This window comes from Lissotriton helveticus, chromosome 5_1 (assembly GCF_964261635.1).
Source record: "Lissotriton helveticus chromosome 5_1, aLisHel1.1, whole genome shotgun sequence".
Lineage (NCBI taxonomy): Eukaryota > Metazoa > Chordata > Amphibia > Caudata > Salamandridae > Lissotriton > Lissotriton helveticus.
In genome coordinates, this window is record NC_136065.1 from 1,482,786,473 (window position 1) to 1,482,813,023 (window position 26,551).

The window sequence follows — 26,551 nt, forward strand, 5'->3', positions numbered from 1 at the left end:
AAAGTGGTAAGTTGTCTGTTTTAGGATCTGGGATCTAAAATAACTGTTCTTGTTCCCCCAGGCACATTTTGTCATCAGAACCCTCCTACCAAATTCACGATTCTCAAGTTCACACTAGAAATTCTGTACAACTGTTTATTTTGACTCAGTTTTTATTTAGTGATTAAGTAATGCCATCATACCTGTGACTATCTGCTAGGTATGGTACGGTAGCAGGAGGCCATCAGTGAGCGTTGACAAGATAAGGAAGATTTAAACAAACAGGACTTATTGGCTGGAGGGTGCCTTTGTGGCTGAAGGCCTCTACACGGCAGCATGTAGCTCCCTGAAACAGTACAAGGCAGAGCTGCCCACCTGCACTTGGGTAGCCATTTCTGCATGGTGACCGGTCTCTCCTTCTGTGGGTGAGATTACATAAAGTGACTTGGAAAAGGGAAGTCTTTTCCTATCATTGCACACCGAAAGTGTCTCTCTGACATTATTTTTTCACTTTTAATAAGTCATTAGAACGGAGTAGTGCTGACATTTTCTTATTTCAGGGGCATTCTGATGTTAGATTGCACCTGTAATAAGAAAGTAAAGTAAAATGCCTTTGAGGCAGGCTTAAGTATCTTCTTTTTATTATAACAAGGCTATCTTAGTCATTTAATGCTGTTGGTATTTATTTGTGGTTTCTTATATAACGCTTCTCAGCTCCGCGCCAGAGCACTTTACAATAATCAAGTCAGTACAAAAGTGCAGTAAAGAAATTTCATGATTTATGTATAGCAACTTAGATCAAAAAGTAGAGAGAAGTACAAGTAAGTATACTAAAGCAGAACAGAAGTAAAGTCAAATGCACGTGTTGCGGATTGGGTCTGGTATGAAGCACATCGGATTCAACGTGTCATGTTGCATAGTTTCAAAGAGGAATTAGTATAGTGGAAACTGAAAGAAGTTTCAATTTTTTTTTCAGTTTTGCTTTTACCAGGAATTTATTTAGACTAACCAGAATCAATCACGGTTTTAAAGTGGGGAAACCTATGCTATTCCTGGTGTACCCACTATAGTGTGGCCCTGTGCCTGATACTCAGAAAAAGTAAAGACTTGTAAATGAGTGCACAACTCTGGACATTGCACCACTAAACTCCAGCCACATAAACTGTACGATTTTGAACACAGTATGAAACACGGTGGCAATTGTCTGAAATCTGTATATTAGCGTTGCTGTTTGTGTACTGGACCACATTGTTTCGGCGTTCATTATTAGAGGGTATCTTTTGACTTGATTATTGTGATTATTTTACTCTATTGTTGGGTCGCGGGAAGACCGTTGTTATAAAGTAAAATTGAGTGGCAATCCTCCCTAAAAATAATTCTGTTGCATTGTAAGGTCTAATGAGCATAGATTCCCCCGTCTATTATCTTCATGTGTCTCTTGTATATTTCACCTATCATTACGTCTAGAAGTGTTTCATTCTAAGCCAAGGCATCCTACTTTAGTGTACAGTACACCATATACTTAGATGTGATTTTATGACTGTGCGCCAGATGGGGCAAGCCAGTGGTGAAGGCTATAACTTAATTGGTTTATTGGAAAAAGTTAAGTACAGCATACACATAGAGCTGCAAGAATGCTAACACATCATTTAGTCATCAGTCATTTACTCCGAGAGCAATCTATGCTATTACAAACCGCAATAACATGTTTAATAAACTAGTCAAAACAACATTTTTGGCTGTGCTTATTATTGCAGGATCTTGCAGCTACATTTCTGAAGAACATCGTGCCAGTAATTTTGTTCCTTAACTTTGTTATTTTGAGGGAAAATTGATGCCACATTGAAAATGTATATTGGCAAATATGACTGATATAACTTTGCATTGAGATTTGGGGTTGTTTTGGTATTTCTTTATTGAAAAAAGTAAGAAAAAAATGTTTTTTTTCTTAATAATACCATTCCCCTGCCACTCTCCTTTGCAAACCACGAGGGTAAAGCTGTGAATGTATATAATGATTTGAATACCTATTAACCAGGATTAGTGAACAACACAGGGAGACTAGGGACATTGATTTGGGGGGTGAAGGGGGATGAAGGGAACCCACCCTTCCATTTTACACTTCCTCTTTATGCTTTTCTTAGATAACATTATTGCATGACTAGACTTGCAGCAATTCTTTGAAGCGCACACCTCTCAGAGATATCCCCATATTACGCTCCTCATCCTGTGAAGCCACAGTCTTCTGCTTCGTTAAGCTCTTTAAGTGTGGTACATTTACAAATGCAGATGTTTTGCTCTGTTGAAAAGTTAAGCTAGGGTAACTTGCACATTTAAAAGCGGATGCAAATTTTGAAGTGCATACTACTTCAGCAGGATTGGCTCCATTTCACCTTACCACAGAGTGAGCTACTTGTACTCCAGCATAAAGATGACAAGACTACACTGGACTACAAAATGTACGCTGGCTTTGTCACCACCCGTTGGCTGTAATTTTTATTTTAAAAGAATTGGGAAGTTGTTGGATATGTTTTTGAACTTTTTGTATGTTTTTCAAAAGCCCACAATGAGTTTATTGACAACGTGATGGAAAAATTGATTACTAAGTCATATTGTAATTGCATGGTGACAGTGACACAGATTTATCCGTGAACAGCAACAAAAGAAAAGGAACATGGATAATAAGTCTTTTTCACTTAATATTTTCTTGTTCTACTGTTTTTCTGTCTACCTAGCACACACTGATGTATGGAAGTTCTACCAAGGAATTTCACTTTACTCTGTTTCACTGAAGTGATTGAAATGCACGAGAACTACTCTGCACCTGCAACCTCCTGTAAAAGAAAAATCAAACACTTTGGATAACCTATAAAGTCAACCGTGTGTTTAAAGCAAAATAGCCAATATGCAGGCAAAATAAGGAAAGTCAGTTATAATTTCAATGGATCAGGCCTTCTGCCTTTAATCAGTGGGAGCATATAATGCTAAAGCCATATATTAGCTGATTATTTTGATACCGTTTTTTCTCAGTGCAAGTGAATAGAAACTGAAGCACACGACTGAGGAACTCGTCTAACGGATGCTAACTAATGAGCTGGTACCAAAATCTTCTCATAAGAAAGAACGTGAGAAGACCTTTATACTTACCGGAGACAGGCGCTGACTCCACTACTTTTTAAAATGATTGCTTTGTGGTACCAATGTTCAGCACTAGGGCATGCTTCTTACACAGTACAGCAAATGTGCAGTCATACAACACAAAATAAAATGGTTTTGGTGCATTAGAAATGCATGTAACTTAGCAGACATACCAGTATTTTAGTGGTGTGTATGATGGTGTAAAAAAAAAAAAAAGACCGCAATTCAGATATAAAATTCAGTAGTACATTCTGATACATACACAAGTATTTCTGCAGTACATGCTATGGAATTAAGACCCGGATACAAGGAAATCTACTGTAACTCCTAGAAGGACCGATTCGCCATGAAATATTCCCACATGCTAACCTTTTAATAGGTCTCCCGTCATGTTTTAAGTGAATGCTTACACATTTTCTCCTCAGTCATCATTTTAGTATGATCAGTATGTTTTGCTTTCAATATGGAGAAATTGCGAAAGAAAATGGATGTCTTAATATTATCCCCAGGCTTCTGTTTTCTTAATATCATGGTAGCAAATGATAAAGGACATTCAGCCCAGTACCACTCAGCCAAAATGGCCACCTTTACATAAACAGCTCATTAAGTCACTTCTTCACACATTACAAAGTTTATTCATGCACATTTTGTTTCATAAAGTTTTTGCTTTTTTGGTAACCGCATTACATCTGTATCTGTGAGCGTCGTTTACAGCATTTACCATTTACATACAGCTTTGGTTCCCACATGCTCGTTTTAAATGTAACATATACTACATATCTCTGTACTTAACTTTCCCTCCACCCCCTCTCCCACACCTTCCCGTTCTTGGTCAGTCTACATTAAATTATATGATCATGTACACAGTTCAGAGGTATATCTACGTGTTAAACCCTATTTATGTCATGGGCAGCTTTGCACAATTATTCTCTGCTTAGGGAGGCTTTCCCATCCTGGGCTTCCTGGGATGCAGGCACCTGGTCTCCCTGTATATCTAGAAACATAGAGGCCCATGCCAGCAGATCTTCCTCGTTTATTCATGCAGTTTGTTGTAATATTTCAATGTCTGGAACGTGTGATCCATGTTGCACTCCTTGCTGAGACTTGCACTGTGTGTGTTCAATCATGATTTATGAGGCCTCATTTAGAGGCATCAGAAAAGCAGCAGTGCAGGAATATTGTCACACTTGGGTTACCTAACGAATGTTTTACACTTTCTGGAGCTTTACGGGAATATGGGTTTACCTTAGTACTATAATTTTGGCAAGATTTACTATTGACAAAATGCAAGTGGTCAAAATGCTAAGCCATCTAAGTTCATCAAGCTACTCACCATGTTTTCCGCAATAGGGTAAGGTAATTAACACTGCAGGGTATTGCCCTTGAATTTGGCTTGTGTGTGTAAATGAGGGATAGTTTTTATAAAGACTAATTACACCTACACCTTTTTCTTGTAGATGGGACATTGCTTCTGAGTGCCTCTGGTCTGAATGGCCGTTGCTGGGGCGGTTCCATTTGGATATTTAAGGACCCAGCCCAGGCTCCAAATGAAGGCTTCTGCACTGCTGGGGTTCAAACTGAAGCTGGGGTGGCAGACATCACTTGGGTTTCTGAGAAAGGCATTCTCGTCGCCTCTGATTCAGGTATGTAAACCATACTTAAAAAATGTTATCTTCTAGAGCGCCATTGCATTTAGTACTCCTGTTATTGCTTTCTAGTAGTTAATCATTTCTGGCAATTTTACCTGTATGGCTTGCTGTACAGATTGATACAACTATCCTGGCCCCAAAATGAACCATCTAGTCTTTTCCAAAGGGGTGTCCTCCAAGGGTTGTGAAGTCTTCTAAAATATCTTCTTCTCTGAAGCACTGGATGCTTTTACAGAAAGTAATTGGCCTATGTTAAAGTCCCCATGGCCCTTTTAGTGGCAAGCGGTAAGGCGACAAATTAGGATGGCATTCTCCTTAAATCAAAACCCTGATAACCCTCTCAGATTATGTTAGGGCTTTTATGTCAGGGTTTTGGTTTCAACAGAGCTCTGTTTGTGATTGATTTATATCTGACTCTGAACATACCAGAGTTCATTTTATGACCAATCATTTTAATACTGATGGGCTTAGTTAATGAATTGGTTCTGACCTTGGTCTGAGGCACGCACCCTCCCCGGCAGCTCTGCGGTGCTCTGCCTCGAAGCCAGCTCCTCTCCTCGGCAGGGTTCAAGACTGCCCCGGTCCAGCCATCCATCAGGCGCATGGTGATTGTGATTGAGATTTAATATTGGTGTTCTTTCCAGTGTATTTGTAGTGTTCTTTGGCTGATTTTCACTCTGTTTTCTGTTTCCCTTCAGTCCTTGCTGTAGGCTGGTGTCCTCTCTCATCTCCCCTCCATTTTCCTGCTGCCACTGACCCCTCCACAACCGCCCGCTCCCGCCTCCCAGCTCCTCGTCCCTCCCCTACATCACGACGACCGCTGCATGGGCGCGCAGTGGACGCGCCTAATGCAAACCCGCCTGCGTTCGTCAGTGCCTGGATCAGACCCCCTGGCCCTCACGACCCTTGACCCTGTCTGCAGGGAGGTCCAGCCATCCATCCGGCGCATGGTGATTGTGATTGAGATTTAATATTGGTGTTCTTGACAGTGTATTTGTAGTGTTCCTTGGCTGATTTCGCTCCGTTTTCTGTTTCCCTTCAGTCCTTGCTATGGGCTGGTGTCTCCCCTCCATTTTCCTGCCTCCCCGTCCCTCCCCCTCTCCTACATCATGGCGACTGCTGAGGGTGAGCGCGTGTGATTCCTCTGACCTCGGTCTGAGGCACGCACCCTCCCCGGCAGCTCTGCGGTGCTCTGCTTCGCCTCGAAGCCAGCTCCTCTCCTCGACAGGTTTCAAGACTGCCCCTGTCCAGCCATCCATCAGGCGCATGGTGATTGTGATTGAGATTGAGATTTAATATTGGTGTTCTTTCCAGTGTATTTTCAGTGGTCTTTGGCTAATTTTGGCTCTGTTTTCTGTTTCCCTTCAACCCTTGCTGTGGGCTGGTGTCCCCTCTCATCTCCCCTCCATTTTCCCGCTGCCACTGACCCCTCCCCAACCGCCCGCTCCCCAGCTCCTCGCCCCTCCCCCTCATCATGACGACCGCTGCATAGTCGCACAGTGGACGCGCCTAAGGCAAGCTCGCCTGCGTCCGTCTGCGCCTGGACCAGCCCCTGGCCCCCACAACCCTTGACCCGGTCTGCAGTGAGGTCGCCCACACACTGCATAGCCCTACCTCACTGGGCCCGGGTCTCTGCCCGTGTCTGCCCAGCTGCCGCTGCTGCTGAGGGAAATCGAGGACCGCCTCCACCCGCAGGCTACCACCTGCGCCTCATCCCTGGTGGCCAGTGGTAGGCCGTAGGTTTGCTTTCCTGCTATAGACTGCCCTAGACTCGCTTCTGTATTTTATTTGTATTGTGCCCCTTTTGCTCTGTGACAGTCTTTTTTGTATTCTGTGCCTGTATTTATCCGCTTCTGTTACCGCCCTTCCCGCGTGCTATTGTCTGCCACTCTCCCCGCCTTCTGCCCTGCCCCCCCCGTCCACCCTCTCGTCGCTCCAAGCTTGCATCTGCATTGTATTTTGCTTTGTGCACCATTTTTGCTCTGTGACCATCTTATTGTAGTGTACTCATCTGCTTCTGACCCGTTTATCCCCACTTTGCCATTCTCTGCAACTTTCCCCGCCGATGCGTCCCCCTCACCCCCGCTCGCCCATTCATCGTCCCCCCCCCCTCCTTCCAGCTGCTCCTCCCTCCCACCTCCCCTTCTTATGGCAGCCGCTGCGCGGCAGGCACACCTAATGCAAGCCCATCTGCGCCCGTCCACGCCTGGACCGCCCCCAGCACCAGAACCCCTGGCCCCCGCAAACGCCACAACGCCTGACTCCGATACGACACCAGCACCCTCCACACACTCAACCCTGGACGAGAACACACCTGCTGCCAGGCCACCCCGAAGCGCACCCAAGGACCCTTCACCTGCCGGAACTGCAGCTTCACCAGCATCAGACCCACCAAACCACCAACCAAAGAAACCAACCACCTCAGATGCATTCTTCTCAACACCCGCTCCGTCCACAAAGACGCCATCAAATTCTGGGACCCTCTCGACTGTACCTACCCAGAAGTCGCCTTCCTGGCGGAGACCTGGCTGAACCCCCCCTCAGCTTCCGACATCGCCATTGCCATCCCGGAAGGCTACAAGATCACCCACAGGAACTGCCCCAACTGCATAGTAGAAGGTATCGCCACAGTCTACAGGAACACCATCAGAGTGTCGACCAACACCGACGACACCCTCAGCACCGCCAAACACATGCACTTCCAGATCCGCACCGACCCAAACACCACCCTCCGAGGAACCCCCGTCTACAGACCCCACGGACCCCGACCACAGTTCAGCAACTCCATCGCCGACTTCGTCAGCACACACGCTCTCGCCTCCAGGGACTACATCCTCATCTGGGACCTGAACTTCCACCTCGAGAACAACAATGACACCAACTCCACCACCCTGATCGACAACCTCGGACTCAGACAGTTTGTGACAATACCAACCCACGCCGCCGGCCACACGCTCGACCCACGTCTCCTTCACCCACACCACCGAACCCCACTGGACCGACCACCACTGCATTCACTTCGCCTTTGGGAGGCCCACCACGCACCCGACAGATGCCTCGATGCTGCTGGAGCAAGGTCACAGAAGACAAGCTAACCAACACCCTCGCTCAGAGAACACCCACCGACCCGACACCTGCAATCTCAGACAATGGATCAACGACTGCGCCAACACCCTCGCCCCGCTCAAGACCCCCTCCAACAGCCACACCAACAATAAAGCCACCTGGTTCACCGAAGGCCTCCAAACGAACATGCCGGAAACTGGAGAAGAACTGGCTCCACGAACGAACACCGGACAGCTACGCAGCCCACAAGAATGCCACCCGCAGACACCATCAACTCATCAGAGCCGCCAATTGGGCCTCATTTAAAGACCGCCTGGATAACAACGCACACAACAGCAAAGAGCTCTTCAACATTGTGAAGGAACTCTCCAACCCCAGCTCCAACACCAACAACATCCCACTCTCGCAAGACCTGTGCGATTGGCTGGCCCCCTTCTTCCACCGCAAGATCGCTGACATCCACGACATCTTCAACGCCACTACCGCCCGACAACCACCGCCCCCACGCCCACCACCTGCACCAACCGCCTGCTCTCCTGGACCAGCATCAATGACGAGGACACCAGCGAGATCATGAACACCATCCACTCCGATCACCTTTGGACCCATGCCCTCACCACATCTTCAACAAAGCCAGCACAGCCATCTCACCCCATCTCCGGAACATCTCCTTAGAGACAGCAACCTTCCCGGAAAGCTGGAAGCACACCAAGATGAACGCCCTACTCAAGAAACCCAAGGCGGACCTCAAGAACTTCCGACCCATCTCCCTGCTCCTGTTCCTGGCGAAGGTCACTGAGAAAATCGTCAACAAACAACTGACCAGCTTCCTCGAGGAGAACAGCACCCTGGATCCGTCCCAGTCCGGGTACCACAGCACCGAAACCGCCCTCATCGCCGCCACCGATGACATCAGTACCCTGCTTGACAACGGAGAAACAGCTGCCCTCATCCTCGTGGACCTGTCAGCCACCTTCGACACGGTCTGCCACCGCACACTACGAACATGCCGAGATCCAAGAGAAGGCCCTGGACTGGACCACATCCTTCCTCTCTGGCAGAACTCGGAGCGTCCGCCGCCCCCCCCCCCCTCTGCTCCACTGCCACCAAAATCATCTGCGGCGTACCCAGGGCTCTTCCCTCAGCCCGACGCTGTTCAACATCTACATGGCACACCTCGCCCACGTCGCCTGACAGCACGACCTCAACATCATCTCCTACGCCGACGACACCCAGCTGATCATCTCCCTCACACCGCCAAAACCAATCTCCATGAAGGCCGTCGCCGAATGGATGAGGAACATCCAACCGAAGCTGAACTCTGACAAGACTGAGGTCCTCATACTCTGCTCCACCCCTTCAGCCTGGGACGACTGCTGGTGGCCGACAACACTAGGAACAGCCCCGACACCCACCGACCACGCACGCAACCTAGGGGGTCATCCTCAACTCCACCCTCTCCATGACTAAGCAGGTCAACGCCGTCTTCTCATCCTACTTCAACACCCTCCGAATGCTCTGCAGGATCTTCAAGTGGATCCCCACGGCGATGAGAAGAAACACCCTCTACGCAGGAACGTCGGCCAAGCTCCTGAGACGATTGCAACGCATTCAGAACGTGTCGGCACGTCTGATCCTCGACATCCCCCGCCGCAGCCACGTCACACCCCACCTGAGCGACCTGCAATGACTTCCGGTCAACAAGAGGATAACCTTCAAACTCCTCATCCACGCACACAAAGCTCTCCACAAGACCGGCCCAGTATACCTCAACGGACGACTCAACTTCTACAGCCCCACCTGACTGCTCCACTCCGCCAGCCTCTCCCTCGCCACAGTCCCCCAAATCCGAAGAACGACCGCCGGCGGCAGATCCTTCTCCCACTTCGCCGCCAAGACTTGGAACACCCTCCCCACCAGCCTACGGCAGACCCAAGACCTTCTGGCATTCAGAAGACTCCTCAAGACCTGCCTCTTCGATCACTAGCAGCACCCCCATGCGCCTTGAGACTCTCACGGGTATGTAGTGCGCTTTATAAGTGTCATGATTGCTTGATTGATTAAAGTCATGGCAGTAGGCTTAACTCATTTATTGTGCTAAGCATATGTTCAAACCAATATGCATTTAACTGTGGCTTATATACTGTTAATGCCTTGTTAAATTGAATCTCACTAGTTAGTGTAGGAGACAAGGATTTGGGTATTGGTTACATTATTTGAGTTACCCTGTGGGTGAAGATTTGCACCCGATAATCCTTGCTAGACCGTTTTGGGAATGCCTGGAAGGTTTAGTTTGCCAGATCTCTATACATACGTTTTCATTCACGAAGGGTCTTTGGGAGAACCCTCTTCTGTCTGAATTGTCATTCATATTCTGCTTCTCCCCTTGACAACATATAGGATTTTGCCTGATCCTGTTTGCACATCTGTCTGAAAACGAGTGCATGTCAATGTCTGGGGTGGTGGCCAATCCTTTAGTTCTTTATTGCACCTTTTATTTTTTTGGCACCCTGCAGCTTCTCGCAGTCTCTCTGCACCATTTGCTTGCTACTTATTTCTTCTACAGTGAGCAGCATCCCATTTTTAAACTGGACGACCATCTCTGAATGGTATTGTCCATAGTGTATCATTGTTTACCGTTCTAAGATGCCCATTAAAAGCATTATGTTGGCTACCTTGAATCAGTGCAACAATGATTCCCTCTATACACTTTAGCATTCAGAGACAGCCACCTGGTGCGATTTTTACTGAGCGGGCAATTAGGAAGGATATTTGTACATGGCCAAAATATTGCTTCTAAAAGTTGTAGCTAAGTTGGAAGTTTAGAAACAGTACACTATGTGCAATTCCATTCCAAGATGGCTGCCCTCTGGTATATCAGTTTTATTTTTGTACTGCTGGTAAATGCCTGCCAATTCTAGGTGGCAGCATATATATTTTATACTTTTATTCTTTTAATTTAATGGTGTGTTTGTTTTACTGCGGATCAGTAAGTGGGTAAATGCAGAAATTAGTCAATGGGTGGATGTTTTAGTATACGGATGTGTGACAGAATGCTTATGTGATGACATTGAGTGCTTAAACTCATTGGTGGCTCGAGGCAATTTTAGTTATAAAAAGCATCTATTGGCTTTGCGAATGCATGTTTTAAAACGCTGGCATGCATCAAACGAAATACGTTTGATTGCCGAATTTTCTTGAGTCCACCTGTGACACACTAAAGGCCCATTTTAGCTGGCAGTGCGTTTAAATTGACGTTCTAAGATTCAGTTTAGAACAATGAGTCGAGTTTGTATTGCTCTAACTATTTGCATGTCTGCCAGTGAATTATGTGGTGATTAAACTGTAAGCAATGTTTCTTTTCCATAGCAGCCTGTTTGAAAAACGTGCTCATATTTGTATTCTTAATACATATTTGTTTACAGCACCAGGTGATGCTGAAAGATTCTAAAGTGACTGTGGCACTAGCACTACGAAGAGCATAGGCACAATGTTTAGTATTTGATAGCATGGGTGTTAAAGCTGAGAAAGTGTTTCTCAAGTTGAGAGGGAGCCACTTTCATTATAAAAGTCAAATATGTTTGACCAAGTCATGAAACGGGCCTTCATGGTTCCTCTGATTTCAAGGAATCTTCACTTTGTTCTTTTGGCAAGAGTGGTGGCATTCCACTATAGGAGAGATTTCTTACTGGTCCATAGTAAGCAACAAGTTTGCCATGTACTTTCTGCGTGCCACGCACCAAATGCAACTTGATGCAGTAAAGTGATTTTAAAAGACATGATCATATTTATTTTTGTTTTCCTCTGAGTGCATTGGCTGCAGTGCTGGTTAATAGGAACACTACTCTCAACTCTGTGGCTTTTGCAGGATTTTCTACCCTTTACTGATTATGATTTTAGCTAGAAGAACTTGACATGTTAATGTATTGGTGATGATTGATTAAAGGGGGAATGTTGCAGAGTGTTTTCTCCCATGATGATGCAGCAATGTTCCAATGTTTGTTAGGTGCATTGGAAACTGTTTAAGGACTGGTCCATCATAGCTGCAAACACATTGACCTGGTAGAAAAAATCCAATGTTGATCAGCACAGGAGTTCAGATTTTTCTGAGGTCTTGCAGGCAAAAGCTGAGCAGAACATGAAATGTTAATAAAATCAATGTCTCCCTACATCTGTTATTCCTATCCCCAAAATGGAATCTTAGTTTATAGAATAAGATTTATAATAAAAGACGTTTGCCAACTAATGTTCAAGAACAGAAGTTCTATTTCCTGTTGTATATATTTGGTCTTTTCTCAACACTTCAATATAGAGAAAAATCGTTATCGTTAGCTGCATATTCATGTGTCTTGAGTCACTAGTGTAGTAGGTGGAGTTGTCCACCTTTGACATTGTACAATTACCACTAGGTGAGTTCAGAACTTCAGTCTTGTGACTTAATGAAGATGCAAGGATCTATTGATTAGCTCAGTATAAGTGCTATCAGATTGTAATGTTCAATCCTTGTTTAATTTGTCTTACAGGTGCTGTAGAGCTGTGGGAGCTAGATGAGGATGAGACCCTGATAGTGAATAAATTCTGTAGATATGAGCATGATGACACTGTCACCACAGTGAGTGTGCTTGGCACTGGCGCACAGGCAGTGAGTGGCAGTAAAGACTCCAGGTGTGCTTCCTATTTAAAATAAGTTTGCATGGTTCTGTATGCCTCTGTTTGCCATGAATAGATGTAAACTGTTTGTTTGCTTTTCTGTTTCCTCACAGTGTTAAGGTTTGGGATCTTGCTCAGCAGACTGTGATAAATTCCTACAGAGGTGAGTTTCTGCTTAAGAATGCTGGAATCTGTGCTATAACACCGGTTACTGCTTTTATTTCTCGTTTAAGAGTATTGTTATTCCTGTACCCCAAAAGTACTGACTCCCCCACCGTATTGAGTTTTCTTGATGCAGTATACCAAAGCAAGAATCTCTCATAAATGGTATGCAAGGTCTTTGTGGTCTTTGTAGGGGGTTTAAAATCTGTGAAACCTTTGTTTATGTGTAATTTGTCAACTTTAGAGTAAGTGTTCAAAAACTTGGACTACTCCTACTTTTAAAATTTGTAAGTGGGTCCAATTCCTAGTACTAATAATAATCTTACAATTGCTGATTTTAACCTTACTTTACTCTGTTTTCACAGCGCATTCCAACCAAGTAACGTGTATTGCAGGATGCCCTGATAAAGAGACTGTCTTCTTGTCCTGCAGTCAGGTAAATAAAGAAAACACTTGTTATGTTATGTTATATGTTGATTTATAACGCGCTCTGTTAGTCGGGACTATCCTGGCTCGGAGAGGAAACTGAATCAGAGTAATCGGGGAACAGCTATTCATGATGTGTAAAAAGGTGAGTTTTTAACAATTTTTTTAAATTGATCAGGTTGGGAGAATGTCTTAGAGTATCAGGAAGGGCGTTCCACATCTGAGCTCCCCTAACCGTCAGAAATTGCCCCCCCAGGCGAACTCTCTTAAATCTGGGAACGACTACCTGCTTTCGGGAGGCAGATCGTAGCTGACGGGTCGGTAGATAAAAAGCAAATCTTTTTGCAAGGTAGGGTGGACATGGTCCATGCAGGGCTTTATAAACGAGTACTAGAGCTTTAAAACGCACTCTTTGGGCCACTGGAAGCCAGTGAAGCTCCCTCAATTGCTTACGAACGCTGAGTCTCCTCTGGATGTTATAGAGGAGTCTCACCGTCGCATTCTGGACTACTTGTAGCTTTCTAACAGAAAGTCAGGTGCCCCGATGTAAAGGGCATTCGAGTAGTCCAGGCGGGAGAGCACCAATGCTCTGGCTACTGTTTCTTTGGCCGCTTGGGGGAGAAGGGGAAAGAATCTTCAAAGGGTGGTCAGAGTTCCAAAGCAAGTCCCGGCCAGTCTAGTAATCTGGTCACGGAAACACAGATCGGCACCAAACCAGACTCCAAGGTTCTTAGCTATCCCACCCTCTCCCTTAGGGCAAGGTAATCCACTGGGCCAAATGGACTCCTTAAAGTCAGTTGGAAGTTGGCCGTAGAGCAAGATTTCTGATTTGTCCTCATTGCACTTGAGGCAGGCTCTTGCTAGCCAAGCAAATACAGAGGATAGGCATTGGCGAGCTCCTGAAGTGCTGATATTCTCCTTATTCCAGGTAAAGAGAAGTTGGGTGTCGTCAGCGTAAGCCATTATCTTTGCACCCAAGTTCTCTGCCAACAGAATCAAAGGTGTTAAATAGACATTAAATAAAAGGGGGCTCAAGGTCGACCCCTGTGGTACTCCAGTCTCAACTCTGCGGTTAGAAGAATAAAAGGGAGGTAACCAGATTTGTTGGGACCGGTCAGACAGGAAAGACCTAATCCACCCAAGGACCATGCCCGAGATGCCAATATCCTCAAGCCTAGACAAAAGCTGGAGGTGAGGCACCGTATCGAATGCGGCAGAGAGGTCCAATAAAGTTAGAGCCGCTCTGCCGCCTCCGTCCAGGCATTCCCTGATGGCCTCTGCCATCTCCACAAGTGCAGTCTCGGGGCTAAAAGAGGTACGGAACCCCGATTGGGCCGGATGGAGTGCCCCTGAGGATTCCACGAACCTCTCCAGCTGCCGAAATACGGCCTTCTCGCATACTTTGGCAAGGGCTGGGAGAAGGGATATGGGCCGATAGTTTGATGTAATCAGTGGATCAGCAGTGGGTTTTTTAATCAGAGGGAGGAGTTTGGCTTGTTTCCACTGGGCGGGCACCATTCCTAAAGCTAGTGACTCATTGACCAGAGCAGTAACCATAGGGGTAATTACTTCGGCCACTCCACTTAGAACCCTCGCAGGGCATGGATCTGCTGGAGACCCCGACTTCAGAGCTTTTAGTATGGTCATCACATCCATCACTTCAACATAAGTAAATTTAGACATCTCGGCTTTAGCCTCTATTACTTGGCATAGTGAGGATGAAGGTAGTCGGTTAAGTAGAGGTTGTTCGGCTTGCATAGGGGGTGGCTGGTCAGAGGGTTTGTCAGAGGGTTTGAGACTATCTTGAATTTTTTGTATTTTATCGATAAAAAAGGTGGATAGTTGTTCGCACCAATCTGTAGAGATCGGGGCTGACATCTTCTCTGCCACCGGGGCTGTGAAGCTCTGAACGATGGAGAAAATGTCTCGACTATTGTTCTTAGCTTTAAGAATTCTAGCCGCGTAGAATTCCCCCTTGGCCGTCTTAATCGCCGCATAGTAATTATGTTGAGCTGCTCGGAGTTCCGATTTTGCTATGGGACAGTAATTTCTTCTCCATACTCGCTCTCGCGCCTTGCATCCTAATTTTAAAATCTTTAATTGTTCAGTATACCAAGGGGATGTGGGGGAGGCCCTACGGTTATTTTTCCCTTTACACTCTGGTAGTGATCTAATGGAAGAGTCTATCCAGGATGAAAAATTATCAACGGCTTCCGATATCTTTTGAAATATTTGGTCTTTTGAATGCCGTAACTTTGTATTTCGTAATGGTTTTAATAAGAATGTATTCTAAAATCATTATTGACATTGCACGTAGAACAGAACTTTCTTGTGAATATGCTCATGATATCTGCTTTGAGACCTTGATGCTGGGTTACCAAGGCCTTGCTGTAAATAACTGAAGTCTTGAATTTTCAAACACTTGTGGTGTGTTCATCAAATGCAGGAAACTGCTTTTGCCATTTTCCATAATTTTCTTTTGTATTGACCTGATAGAGCTTTTTTTTTAAAGTACTTCTGAGAAGTTACACTGTCCCTGCCTCCTCCCAACACAAGCACCCTAAGACTTTAAGTTGGAAAGCGTACACCCACTGCATCACTTTGGGTACTGACATCCACTACTTTGACAAAAAGAGCTTTGCAAACAATGTTTTGTGAGATTCATGTGAAATTGATTTCGTTTACACAAAGGCAGGGCCGTTGATCTCCCTGAGTTGTATGGCATGGCACATGGGGGCATGTGAAAATTGGAAGAGTGACAGCCATTTTATTGTTTCTGCTCTGATCTCCGATAGTGAATCAACATCTCTGAATGTTAATCAGCTTTGTACATATTCACTAAAATTTTATTTCTAAAAACTCTTGTGCACACGTTTGGTTTTTGAGCGCTACTTTGACTAAGTCTACTCCCCAATGTTGACACTTGAAAAATTACTTTATCTCCCAGGATACTTTATGCATTCCCTATAATCCTTCTAATCCTTAGTATAGCAGTGCTTGCAGCTAACCATGCATTGCCATTTGCCAAGTATGAAAGTCCTATGTATTTATTTATGTGTTTTTATTTATTTATTTTTTGGTTTATTACTTGTGAAAGCATTTCTGTTTTCAAGTTACTGTTTAAGAAAATATATTGTGAAGGGGTTGAGATATGCGTCCTTAATGCCACGTAGGCTCTGTGTTTAATGTTGTATACATTTTGGATGGATAATCTGGGCCTAAAGATCCTGCATGGACTATATTGTGCATCATGTATCTTTAATTTTCATCATAGGGGGATTTGATTAGAATTATTCTAAACTTTCAGCCAGCCAGTTTTTTCTAAGGGAGGTAAAAAAGAAATGTGTATATAACGTGAATTAAAATGAATATTAAAAAGATGTCCCTTGTTTACATGTTTTAGTGGTGATCACTAGAATGGAATGGGTGTTAGGGCAAAACGAGAGCAGGGAAATGGCAAAAGTCAAGGCAAGGAAAGGGGAACATACAGCAGAAATGTAAGTGGAAGAAAAGCCCAGCTGCCTCTGAATAGATGCACCACTTGTGGGGCCAGTTCCTATATGCATTTACAAGAATCTTCATATGTCCTTCCAAAACCCCAGTTTCTTCACTGCCCTCTTCACTTGCTCAGGGGACCAAAGATCCTCTGACAGTAAACTCTTAAGGTTCGCTTTGTTTAATGAGCGTGCATTCTATACACTTTAGCAAATCTGTGATGTCGTCAGGCTGCCATATAGTGTCGAAATGAATGTTGTGTATAAATAAGTGTTGCTGTACAAATGACCGCATCAATCATTCCTGTGTGCCATACGCTGGGCATGATGGTTTTCTCCCTCAACTCTGTATAATTAGGGCAAATAAGTAGAAAGTGCTGGCAGATTTTGTCATTGTGCGATAAAGTCACCCAGTGGCAAATCCATGATCCACTATCTTTGTTGAAGTAAAGCAGTCTTTTTATTTTCTTTTATTGTTCATAATGTTAACTGAACTAAATCTTTCATACATACAGGATGGCAGAGTTCTGCTGTGGGACACAAGGAACACTAAACCTGCTTTTCGGATCGGTGAGTCGGGCAGTGGTGCCACAAAAATAGCAAATGTTTTGCCCTGAAACAATCTTTTTCTGCATAGGTTGTTTTAATGGCATAAGGTTTTTCCGCACTCCGGCAATATTTTTATTCAACAGTGAGAGTTGTTTAGAGTCCAGCAGGAGCAGAGCTATAACTGTGGGGATATAAGCAATCTGGCTTTATACTTCCTATTCTTATACACAAAGTCAGCTAGTGCATGCGTTCCATATTATTTTATAGGCCTATTCAGTTCCATTGCATATGATTGAAATTGTCATGAGTTGTGTCCACATTTTATTGAATATTTGTATTCCTCCCACAGACACGAGTTGTTCGACCAGCTTTCCCACTTCAGTCACTTGGCATCCAGAAAAGAGCAATACCTTTGTGTTTGGTGAGTAATGTTATTAGGAAGTGTTCTTTTGGCAACCTGACTAAGGGTTCAATGGTCGGTTTAAGAGGCCCAAAGCCATACAACATTCTTTTGAAAATCACTAACTTTATAAATAAGTTCCATTTAGGTCCATGGTATTTATATATATTTTAAATGAATATCCTGAAAAGGTGGCTTGCAGCCAGCCTTTAAGGACCAACAATGGCCACCCCTGTTAAAGGCACTAGTTGTTTACAAAGTGTGACAATTGTGTTGTCAATTTAATCTTGAAAGGTAAAGAAAAGGTGGTAGCATGCTTGTATTGTTTCTTGGTGTCCATTTCTTTTGTATTCTACATTACATAACTAAGCTGACATTTACATTGTAAACCTATTAAGGTTGTTTTTGAGTTTGTGTTGGGCATTGGTACAATGGGTTTTTCTACTGTAGTTTGCTAAAACCGCTGATATAACAAATACCAATATCTAAGTAGCTGACACAAATGAATGAGGTGCTGCCATAGGCACGTTTTGTCTCCTTTTGCTCTCCTTTAGAGTTTGTGTATACTGGTTTTGGCAACTAAAAATGTAGAAGTATTAATGGTAAGGGTTACTGTTGCAGCAAACAGAACTAAGATGTCAAACTGGATCGATCTAGCTCTTTAAGTTTAGTTGTGCTTGGTTGCTGCGCAGCCTGCGATCCTGGTGGAGCCCGGGCCCTCTGGAGGAGATCGGCCCTGTGCTGAGCCCGCCTTCAGCCTTTTGGCTGCCTGACGTGTTTCCTCGCGGCGCCCCTGCAGAGATCCGGCCGCTGCACTGATCGGCTGTGGGTCTCCTCGAGGCGAGGAGTGAACTCCGAACTTCTCTGGTCCCCTCCGCCCTGCTCGTGCCGGCTGACTGGTCCCGGGTGCTTCCCTCCGGACTCGAGTGTGGGGGGCCCCGCTGGGGACCCTGCCTGCGTGGACGGCTGCATGTGCCACGGCCCCGTTTGATGTGGGTGTGATCTTCTTCTGGGGGGTCTGTGGCTGAGGTTCATGTGGCGGATGGTTGCCTTGTATTCTGTGCACTTCGAGTGGTGCCCCTGATGCCTTCGCGCCGGCTGCAGAGGAGCGACGCGCTCCGCTTCTCATGTTTTGGCTGCCTTGCATCCTGGTGAGGAGCGACATTCGGCCCGACCAGCCGCGCTGCCCATGGGTCTTCCTGGCTAGGGCACAGTGTTAATGATTGCGGAGCTACCGTTGCTGGGGGACAGCGCTCGACCCCCCCCACTGGTCTATTTTGCCCTGTCCATCACCGATGTTTGAGTCTAACTTTGGGATCCCAGTTGGGCTGATGTGATCTGATAAAGTTGAATAGCGACATTGACCGATGGGGACATTTCTATACCACGTCCCTCATGAGAGACAAAATGGCGTGGAATCCATGATCTTTACTTCCTAACCCCTTACGATGGACGCTCAGCCAACAACAACAAACGTCCTGACCGCTTATCTTTTTCCTCCTGAACCACAATGACCCTATACAGACCTATTTAGACCTGCTAGCCTTGAGCGCCACCTAGTGGTCCTATTCTGAACTTCGCCCCTCAATGCTTATTTTATATAACCAGCTATCGTCTTATTCCTTTCAGATCTGCTAGCCTTGAGCGCCACCTAGTGGTCTTTGCCTGAATTTCGCCCCTCAATGTGTTTATTTATATGACCAGCTTTGTTATTTACTTGTCATGATCCCGATAGGCCTTTATCACCCGATGTCCTCTTACATGCACCTTTGTTCATAACCTACCACTATCCCCTACTATGCCTCCTCTTCAGCTATCCCAACATGGCCCGAACTCCTGGTCCATTCTCTACCCCCCCAATCTCTCAAAATACGCAAGAAAAAAATTCAAACACAACCTTCTCGTCCTTAACCCTGAAACTCTCATCGTGGACAACTATTACAGCCTGACCGCCCCTATCATTACCAACTACATTTTCTATTCCAAACGCCCCTCTAAATGGAAAAGCACTTTCCTACAATCTCTCCCAGTCACGAAGTCCCTCAAAATCCCCCATGGCCATAAACTATCCACTTCTCCCTCTTCTACCTTTCCTGGGGAAATCAATATCTCCATTTTTAAAACCGGTAACATCCTTGTTAGATCTGGGGGTCTCTAGTTGGCAGAGGTAAGTACCTTAGACCAAGTAGGGACCCTTGCTTCTAGTCAGGGTGAAGGAATACACATAGTAGACAACCTCCGCTCTCCCTCTAGGTAGCTTGGCGCGAGCAGGCAGGCTTATCCCCAAGGCAATGTGTATAATAATTGCACTTAACACAACAATAATCCCCAATCCACCACAAACTGAGACCACACAGGTAAGTATATTTTTATAAAAATATATATCTTTATCTAGTTTCAGCAAGGTAAATAAGCAGTTGCACGATAATCACTACTTTAGAAAAATGTTGCACTTAATCTTAATGGTTGCACTTGTAAATAGGAAGTTCTTAATAAAAAGATAGTCTCAAGTCTCTTGTAAATCAGTGTTCAAAATAAGCAGTACTGATTCATTTCAGGCAAAAGTGCTCTAAAAAACGAGCATTCAAAACACTGCCCACGTGTAATCTTACTTGGGGGCTTCAAGCGCTGCAAATGCGCTTCTTCGCGAGGCCCAGGGACTCTTTCTTTCCCCAGGTACAACCTCGCTGTCTCTTGTGTCTCGGGCGCACCGTGCCGTGCAGATCGCACGCGTCCCCGCCCCGGCCGGTCCCATTTCCTCTCCCGCCCGCTCTCGACAATCCAACGAGCGGCGGGGGAGGTGGTGCTGCTCACCTTGTGGGAGACGGAAGGCCAGGGGTGCGGGACGCTCTGGAATCCCTCGGCGAGGTCAGGTCAGTCTTCCCCGGTCCCGGCGGTGATCACGGCAATTCCTCGGCTCTTCCTACAGCTTCAGTCCAGGCAGCCAATCCCGTCGCGGCTCCTGTGACGAGCCCCTCTGAACGCGAGGCCGCCAACCAATGGCAGCGCGGCCTCGCTGATGACGCTACTCTCCAACAGCCAATCCCGTCGCGGCTCTGGTCAGGGGGCTCGGCTCTCTCACCCAATCAGAGCGCGGCGGGCTCGATCTTCGCAGCGTAAACACCGGCAAGATACGGGGCACTTCTACGGGGGTGTCTGACCCCGGGCTGCGACGGTGACGCGGCCCACACTGGTTTTTCAGCGCTTCTTGCGCTAGGGAGGCCCACAAGTCTCCGGTCTGCACCACACACGTGTCGATGAACACGTCGATCTTGGCCACACAGCAGGCTGGGTCAGCGCGGCGCCCTCACTCAAATTAGAGAGCAGCCAGTGCGCTAAGCAGCCAAACTACAGGGTTTCACGATCTCGTCGCCACACAGCAGCTTCAGGGGGCACAGCAGAGTCTTGTAGTCCTTGGGCAACCTTTATGTCCCTGGGTTGCAGACAGGGGGCCAGCTCTCCTCAGGCCCTTGGAGATTCAAGTTTGCAGACACAGCACACAGCAAAGTCTTGCAGTTGTCAGCAGGTAGGGTCACAGCACACAGCAAAAGTCCCTTTCTCCTCCTCAGCTTTCAGTTGCAACAGCAGAACAGGTCAGCCCTTAGAGCACACAGTAAGGCAATCTTCCTTTAGTTCTCCAGCAGTCCTTCTTCCAGCAGAGGTTCCTTCTTGATTGTAGAATCTTAGAATCTAATCTTCTGTAGTCAGGGGTCCTTCCCTTATACCCCTAAAAGTCTTCGAAGTCCTTTGAAGTCTCTTGTGCAAGAGGGCCCTGAGCCCGGTCTAAACCAGTTCTGGGGGTTGCGGGAGCGCTGGGTGTTTCTGGTTTCCTTCTCCTGTCAGCATCAGGGTCAGAGTTGACAGTTTGGCCGGCAGGAGGGGGAGCCAGCATGGTGGTCAGGCAGGCACAGCCCGGCACTATCAGGCGCTTTCTCCTCCCGCCTCCCTGGCAGCAGATGTGGCCTTTCATCCACGGGCTGACTCCGACCCCCTCCCTCCGGGGGCTCTGCAGCCCCTGTCACCCTCAGACCAGACAGGCATTCCACAAACAGACCCAGGCACACAGAAAGGTTTAGACAAGAGAACAGCCACTTTCAAAAAGTGCTATTCTCAAACACAGGATTTAAAAACAACCTTCACTAAAAGATGTGTTATTAAATTCTGAGTTCAGGGATATCTTTCACTTATGTCCCATCTTGTTCTTATGAGAAGATAGGCTGGGATCCATTGGGACCAGCCTCCCCCATGCTATTCTATGGAGCAGGTACCCTGAGCCTTCCATAGGGGTGACTTATGTGCACAGACAGGGAAGGGTTAGGCCCAGCCAGTGGAGACACTGGCCAGGGGGACAGGGCAGTCCACTGACTGCACACAGGCCCTGCGCTGGCAGGCCTGAGACACCATTTTAGGGCTACTCATGTGGGTGGCGCAATCTGCGCTGCAGGCCCACTAGTAGCATCTGTCATCACCAGCCCTGGCACACACAGTGCACTTTACTAGGGACTTCATGGTGATACAAATATGCCAATCAGGTATATTCAATCAATATGACAATTTACAGAGGGAGCACTTACACTCTGGCACTGATCAGCAGTGGCAGAGCGTCCAAAACATCTAAACCAGCAAAAACGAAATCCAGCACAGCATCAAAAATACATGAGTCAGATGCAAAAAGATGGGGGGAAAAACCACGCCAAAGGTGTCAGGTCTAACAATCCTCATCCAAGCGGCCGTTCCCCACCTTAACTCCTTTGAATTACACTTCAGATCACTGACCATCCAACTTCAAAACTCTGCTAATAACCTTCGCCCCTCTCACCCTTTGCCCTCCCCCTTAACCCTCTCCCCCATCCTTTACTCCCCTCCGCTGATGCACCCATGTCCAGTAATACCTTACAATTGCCGCCCATCCAGCCTCCCAATTCTGCTAATAACCTTCCCCCCTCACATCCTTTGCCCTCCTCGTTTACCCCTCTCTCTCTCATCCTATACTCCCCTCTGCTGACGTGCCCACAGTCAACAATGCCTTACAATTGCTGACCATCCAACCTCATAATTCCCCCAACAACATTCCCCCCCTCTACCCTTGCCCTCCACTTTAACCCCTCTCCCTTATCCTTTACTCTCCTCTGCAGATATGTCCACAACCAACAATGCCCTACAACTGCTGGCCTTGTACACGTCTATCAATGCCTCACAATTGATGATCCCCCCCCCATACCCCCCCGGCCCGACCTTCTCCCATGGACCCCCCTCTTCCCCTGTTCCTCCCTACTCCCCAAAGCTCCCAATCCCCCACACATACGACCTGCCCTCCCCTCATTCCCCACGCCACGAGTGCTATCCCCCACCCCCTTTCTGACTCTCACTGCGACTCGCGGCTCGAGGTTTCCGTGCCTGGGACCAGCGGGTGGATCGGAGGATTGTTCTGCCCATCAGGAGACTCTTTGCTGCCCCAGTTTGTTGTGGGAATTTCGGCGGGTGCGGCGGCCAGGGACTGCGAGTACCAGCATTCCCTGACATTGCCAACAGCTGGTGCTCTTCCCCAGCCGGCCCCGCCTCCTACTTGCTGCCTTGTAAATACCTCTCGCCGCCCCCGCTCCGCGGGTGCGACTCGAGGTTTCCGTGCCTGGGACCAGCGGGTGGACCGGAGGATTGTTCTGCCCATCAGGAGACTCTTTGCTGCCCCAGTTTGTTGTGGGAATTTCGGCGGGTGCGGCGGCCAGGGATTGCGAGTACCAGCATTCCCTGACATTGCCAACAGCTGGTACTCTTCCCCAGCCGGCCCCGCCTCCTACTTGCTGCCTTGTAAATACCTCTCGCCGACTCGCGGCTCGAGGTTTCCGTGCCTGGGACCAGCGGGTGGACCGGAGGATTGTTCTGCCCATCAGGAGACTCTTTGCTGCCCCAGTTTGTTGTGGGAATTTCGGCGGGTGCGGCGGCCAGGGACTGCGAGTACCAGCATTCCCTGACATTGCCAACAGCTGGTACTCTTCCCCAGCCGGCCCCGCCTCCTACATGCTGCCTTGTAAATACCTCTCGCCGCCCCCGCTCCGCGGGTGCGACTCGCGGCTCGGTTTCCGTGCCTGGGACCAGCGGGTGGACCGGAGGATTGTTCTGCCCATCAGGAGACTCTTTGCTGCCCCAGTTTGTTGTGGGAATTTCGGCGGGTGTGGCGGCCAGGGACTGCGAGTACCAGCATTCCCTGACATTGCCAACAGCTGGTACTCTTCCCCAGCTGGCCCCGCCTCTTTGTCCTATACTTTGAGGACCTGTCTCGGTCCCGCGGGACGCGCGCGGGTCAAAGCGCGGGGCTAAGCCCGGGCAAAGGGCGGGCCCTCTACGGCCCTCATCGGACCGAGGAGGACGGGGACGGGCCACCCTCTTTATCTGTTGAGAGGTAATTTTTCGACTTGTACCTTCTCTTACTATGCTTAAGCCCAAAATAGGGGAAAAGTCCGACAAAATCCCGGAAGATATATTTTCACACTCTCCATCGAGTTTTCCATGGCTGGATGATTTAAATTGCCTGTGTAAGGTTAAGTACGTTCCAGCAGCACTTTCCCCCACGTTAAAATGCTGCAGCTTATCACCACATCCAAGGGAGCTGAAATCCTTTCCTGATATCCATAAAATACCCCCCAGGGTTACACCTGCCAAAAGGAAGATCGATGGGGACAGAGACAATGGGAGCCTTCCAAAAATACAAAAACCTGATAAACCTTCTGTAAGTCTTATACCATCTTTACTTAATTCGTCCTTAATTTCGTCACCTGCTGCTAACCTGGACGACTTATCACCATCCTCCCATCAGGTTCTTCTGACTATGATCGAGAATCTGATCAAAACTTTAATACACCCCCTGATGGACAAAATTACTATGTTGGGAGAGAAACTGACGGGGTTGGAGTACTCCGTTGAATCTCTCCTGAAATCCTCAACCCACGTTGCAACAACTCAATGCCCACCGACAACCGCTCTTTCAAATCTACCTAATCTGATCACTCCTGTGCTTCATAAAGTGCCTACTCAACTGCCAACTCCCACCTCTTCGCTGCCTATCAATCCCAAGGCCCGCCCGAAATTGACAACAGCACACCATATTCCATCTAAACATGTGCGCACCACTCATATACACTTACCTCCAGAAGCAGCGCCTTTTGTAATTGTTCTCTCGGGAGTCCCTGAACTAACAAAGGGTAAAGCTGAGAGACACTATGAACTTATGAACAAGGTTAAGTTCTGGCTATCTAAAAACGGACCTCTGCCTTACCATCTTGATGGCCGAATAATAAGTGTTCGGAGGGTGGGTTGGCTTGGACCCCTTAAAAAAGACATCTCGGGTGATTTGATCTTGATAAGATTTAGGAGCAGATACATTGTGCCATATATACAGACTTGGATATCTCAAAATGGCGATGGACTTATTTCCACCTGGAACCTACATGATTTTTATCCGAATATGTCTTGCATGCTTTCCCCTGGTCCCCGGGGCATTGTCAACAACCCAGTGGGTAGAGGAACCCATTTAAGTAATGGCAATAGTGTTTCAGTGGCTTTTAACTGTCCCAAGCCGTTGTACAACAGTTTTATGTTTTGTAATTATTAGGAATGCCCTTGATTTATATATACTCCTCATGATTATTGACCTCCTTTGCATTTTAGATAATGGAAATATGTGATTTTGTAATTGTACTAATATGCACTTTATAAACATTGATTGCATCTAGTGCAACTGTCATTTAAATATGTTGAATTGTATTTTAAACTGTGCTTTCATGGATTTTTTTGCAAATCCGAATAAAGATTTTGAATTGAATTGACTCTCACTGCCCTTCCCCTCCTACTCTTACTCCACCCTATTCCTCCTCACCCAAACCCATCCTCTGTCCCCCCGAAACTCAATCCACCCACCAACCCGAACCGTCACTCACTCTATTCCAGAACCGCCCCTTCACCCCCCCAGTCCCATCCTCTCTCCCTTTGATTATCATGGCTCCCCCCTGCCGACCCGTCCCTCACCGTTCTTCCGAACACTCCTGCCCCTCCATTTCCTCCTTCTTCACTCTCGATGACCACATACCCACCTTTCCCCTCTATGTCCCTCCTCTTGCCCTACTACCACAGTCCTCCCATCTCCCTTTCTAGGAACCCCACCCTCCCTCCCAACAGCAAACCACCCCCTATGACGAACATCGCTCCTCCTGTGCCGCTCCCTCCCCCTTCTCCTATATCCCACCTTAGTCTTATATCTAACTCCCTTCGCAACATTGAACACAATCTCGCCACTCTCTCACCAGAGATCTCGCTCATCTTAGATCTGATTTCTATTCCCTCAAAAATAGAGCCCTCCCGCTTCGGTTAAACTGCGCTTGTACTAGACATATTAATCCCGCTACCCCCAAACCGTTTAGCACGACTCCTCTACACTGCCACACACACAGACCTCTCCGCACCTCCTGCCCCCTCTCCCCCATGGAGATCATTGACCTCTGCAAATCCTACCCTCACCGCTCACCCACTAATATCCAGCCTCCCCCGGCCTCCTGCATCCCTGTCATACTGGGGACTAGCCGAACTCCCCGCTCACCTAGGCCTCCTCCCCAACTCACAGCCATCCACTCCCTTCCACTCCACAAAACTCCCCCGAAACCTCTTCACTGCATGCTTGTTAATTGTCGGTCCGCTGTGCGACATGCCACTGAAATATCAGAAACTATCCTTAGTGAATCCATCGACATTGCGTTCCTAACTGAAACCTGGCTCAAAGACCACTCGACAAGCATCCTGGACCTCCTAGTCCCTCGGGGCTATTCTATTCTCAGGAAAGACCAGCCCATCCAAATTGGCGGTGGTGTTGCCATCATCTTCAAAGAGGAACTACAAATTTCCCTTGTCAATAATACTAATTACTCCACCCTTGAATACCTTGAAGCTGAACTCAATCACGGCTCCCAACCCATTCGCCTTCACAACATATATAACCCTCCCGGCAATACTCATCCCTTCGTTGATGAGTTATCCAACATTCTTACACA

General features: G+C 47.1%; 1 protein-coding gene across 1 annotated transcript in view; it reads left to right on the forward strand.

Moving 5' to 3' along the window:
* The window catches only part of WDR77 (WD repeat domain 77), a 128,290-nt gene that overhangs the window by 25,604 nt on the left and 76,135 nt on the right, over positions 1–26,551 (forward strand). The window contains exons 2-7 of the mRNA XM_078644482.1: positions 4,575–4,760; positions 12,356–12,497; positions 12,596–12,645; positions 13,010–13,080; positions 17,080–17,134; positions 17,463–17,534. Coding sequence (XP_078500608.1) covers positions 4,575–4,760; positions 12,356–12,497; positions 12,596–12,645; positions 13,010–13,080; positions 17,080–17,134; positions 17,463–17,534 — 576 coding nt within the window. The remainder of the gene's footprint in view (positions 1–4,574; positions 4,761–12,355; positions 12,498–12,595; positions 12,646–13,009; positions 13,081–17,079; positions 17,135–17,462; positions 17,535–26,551) is intronic.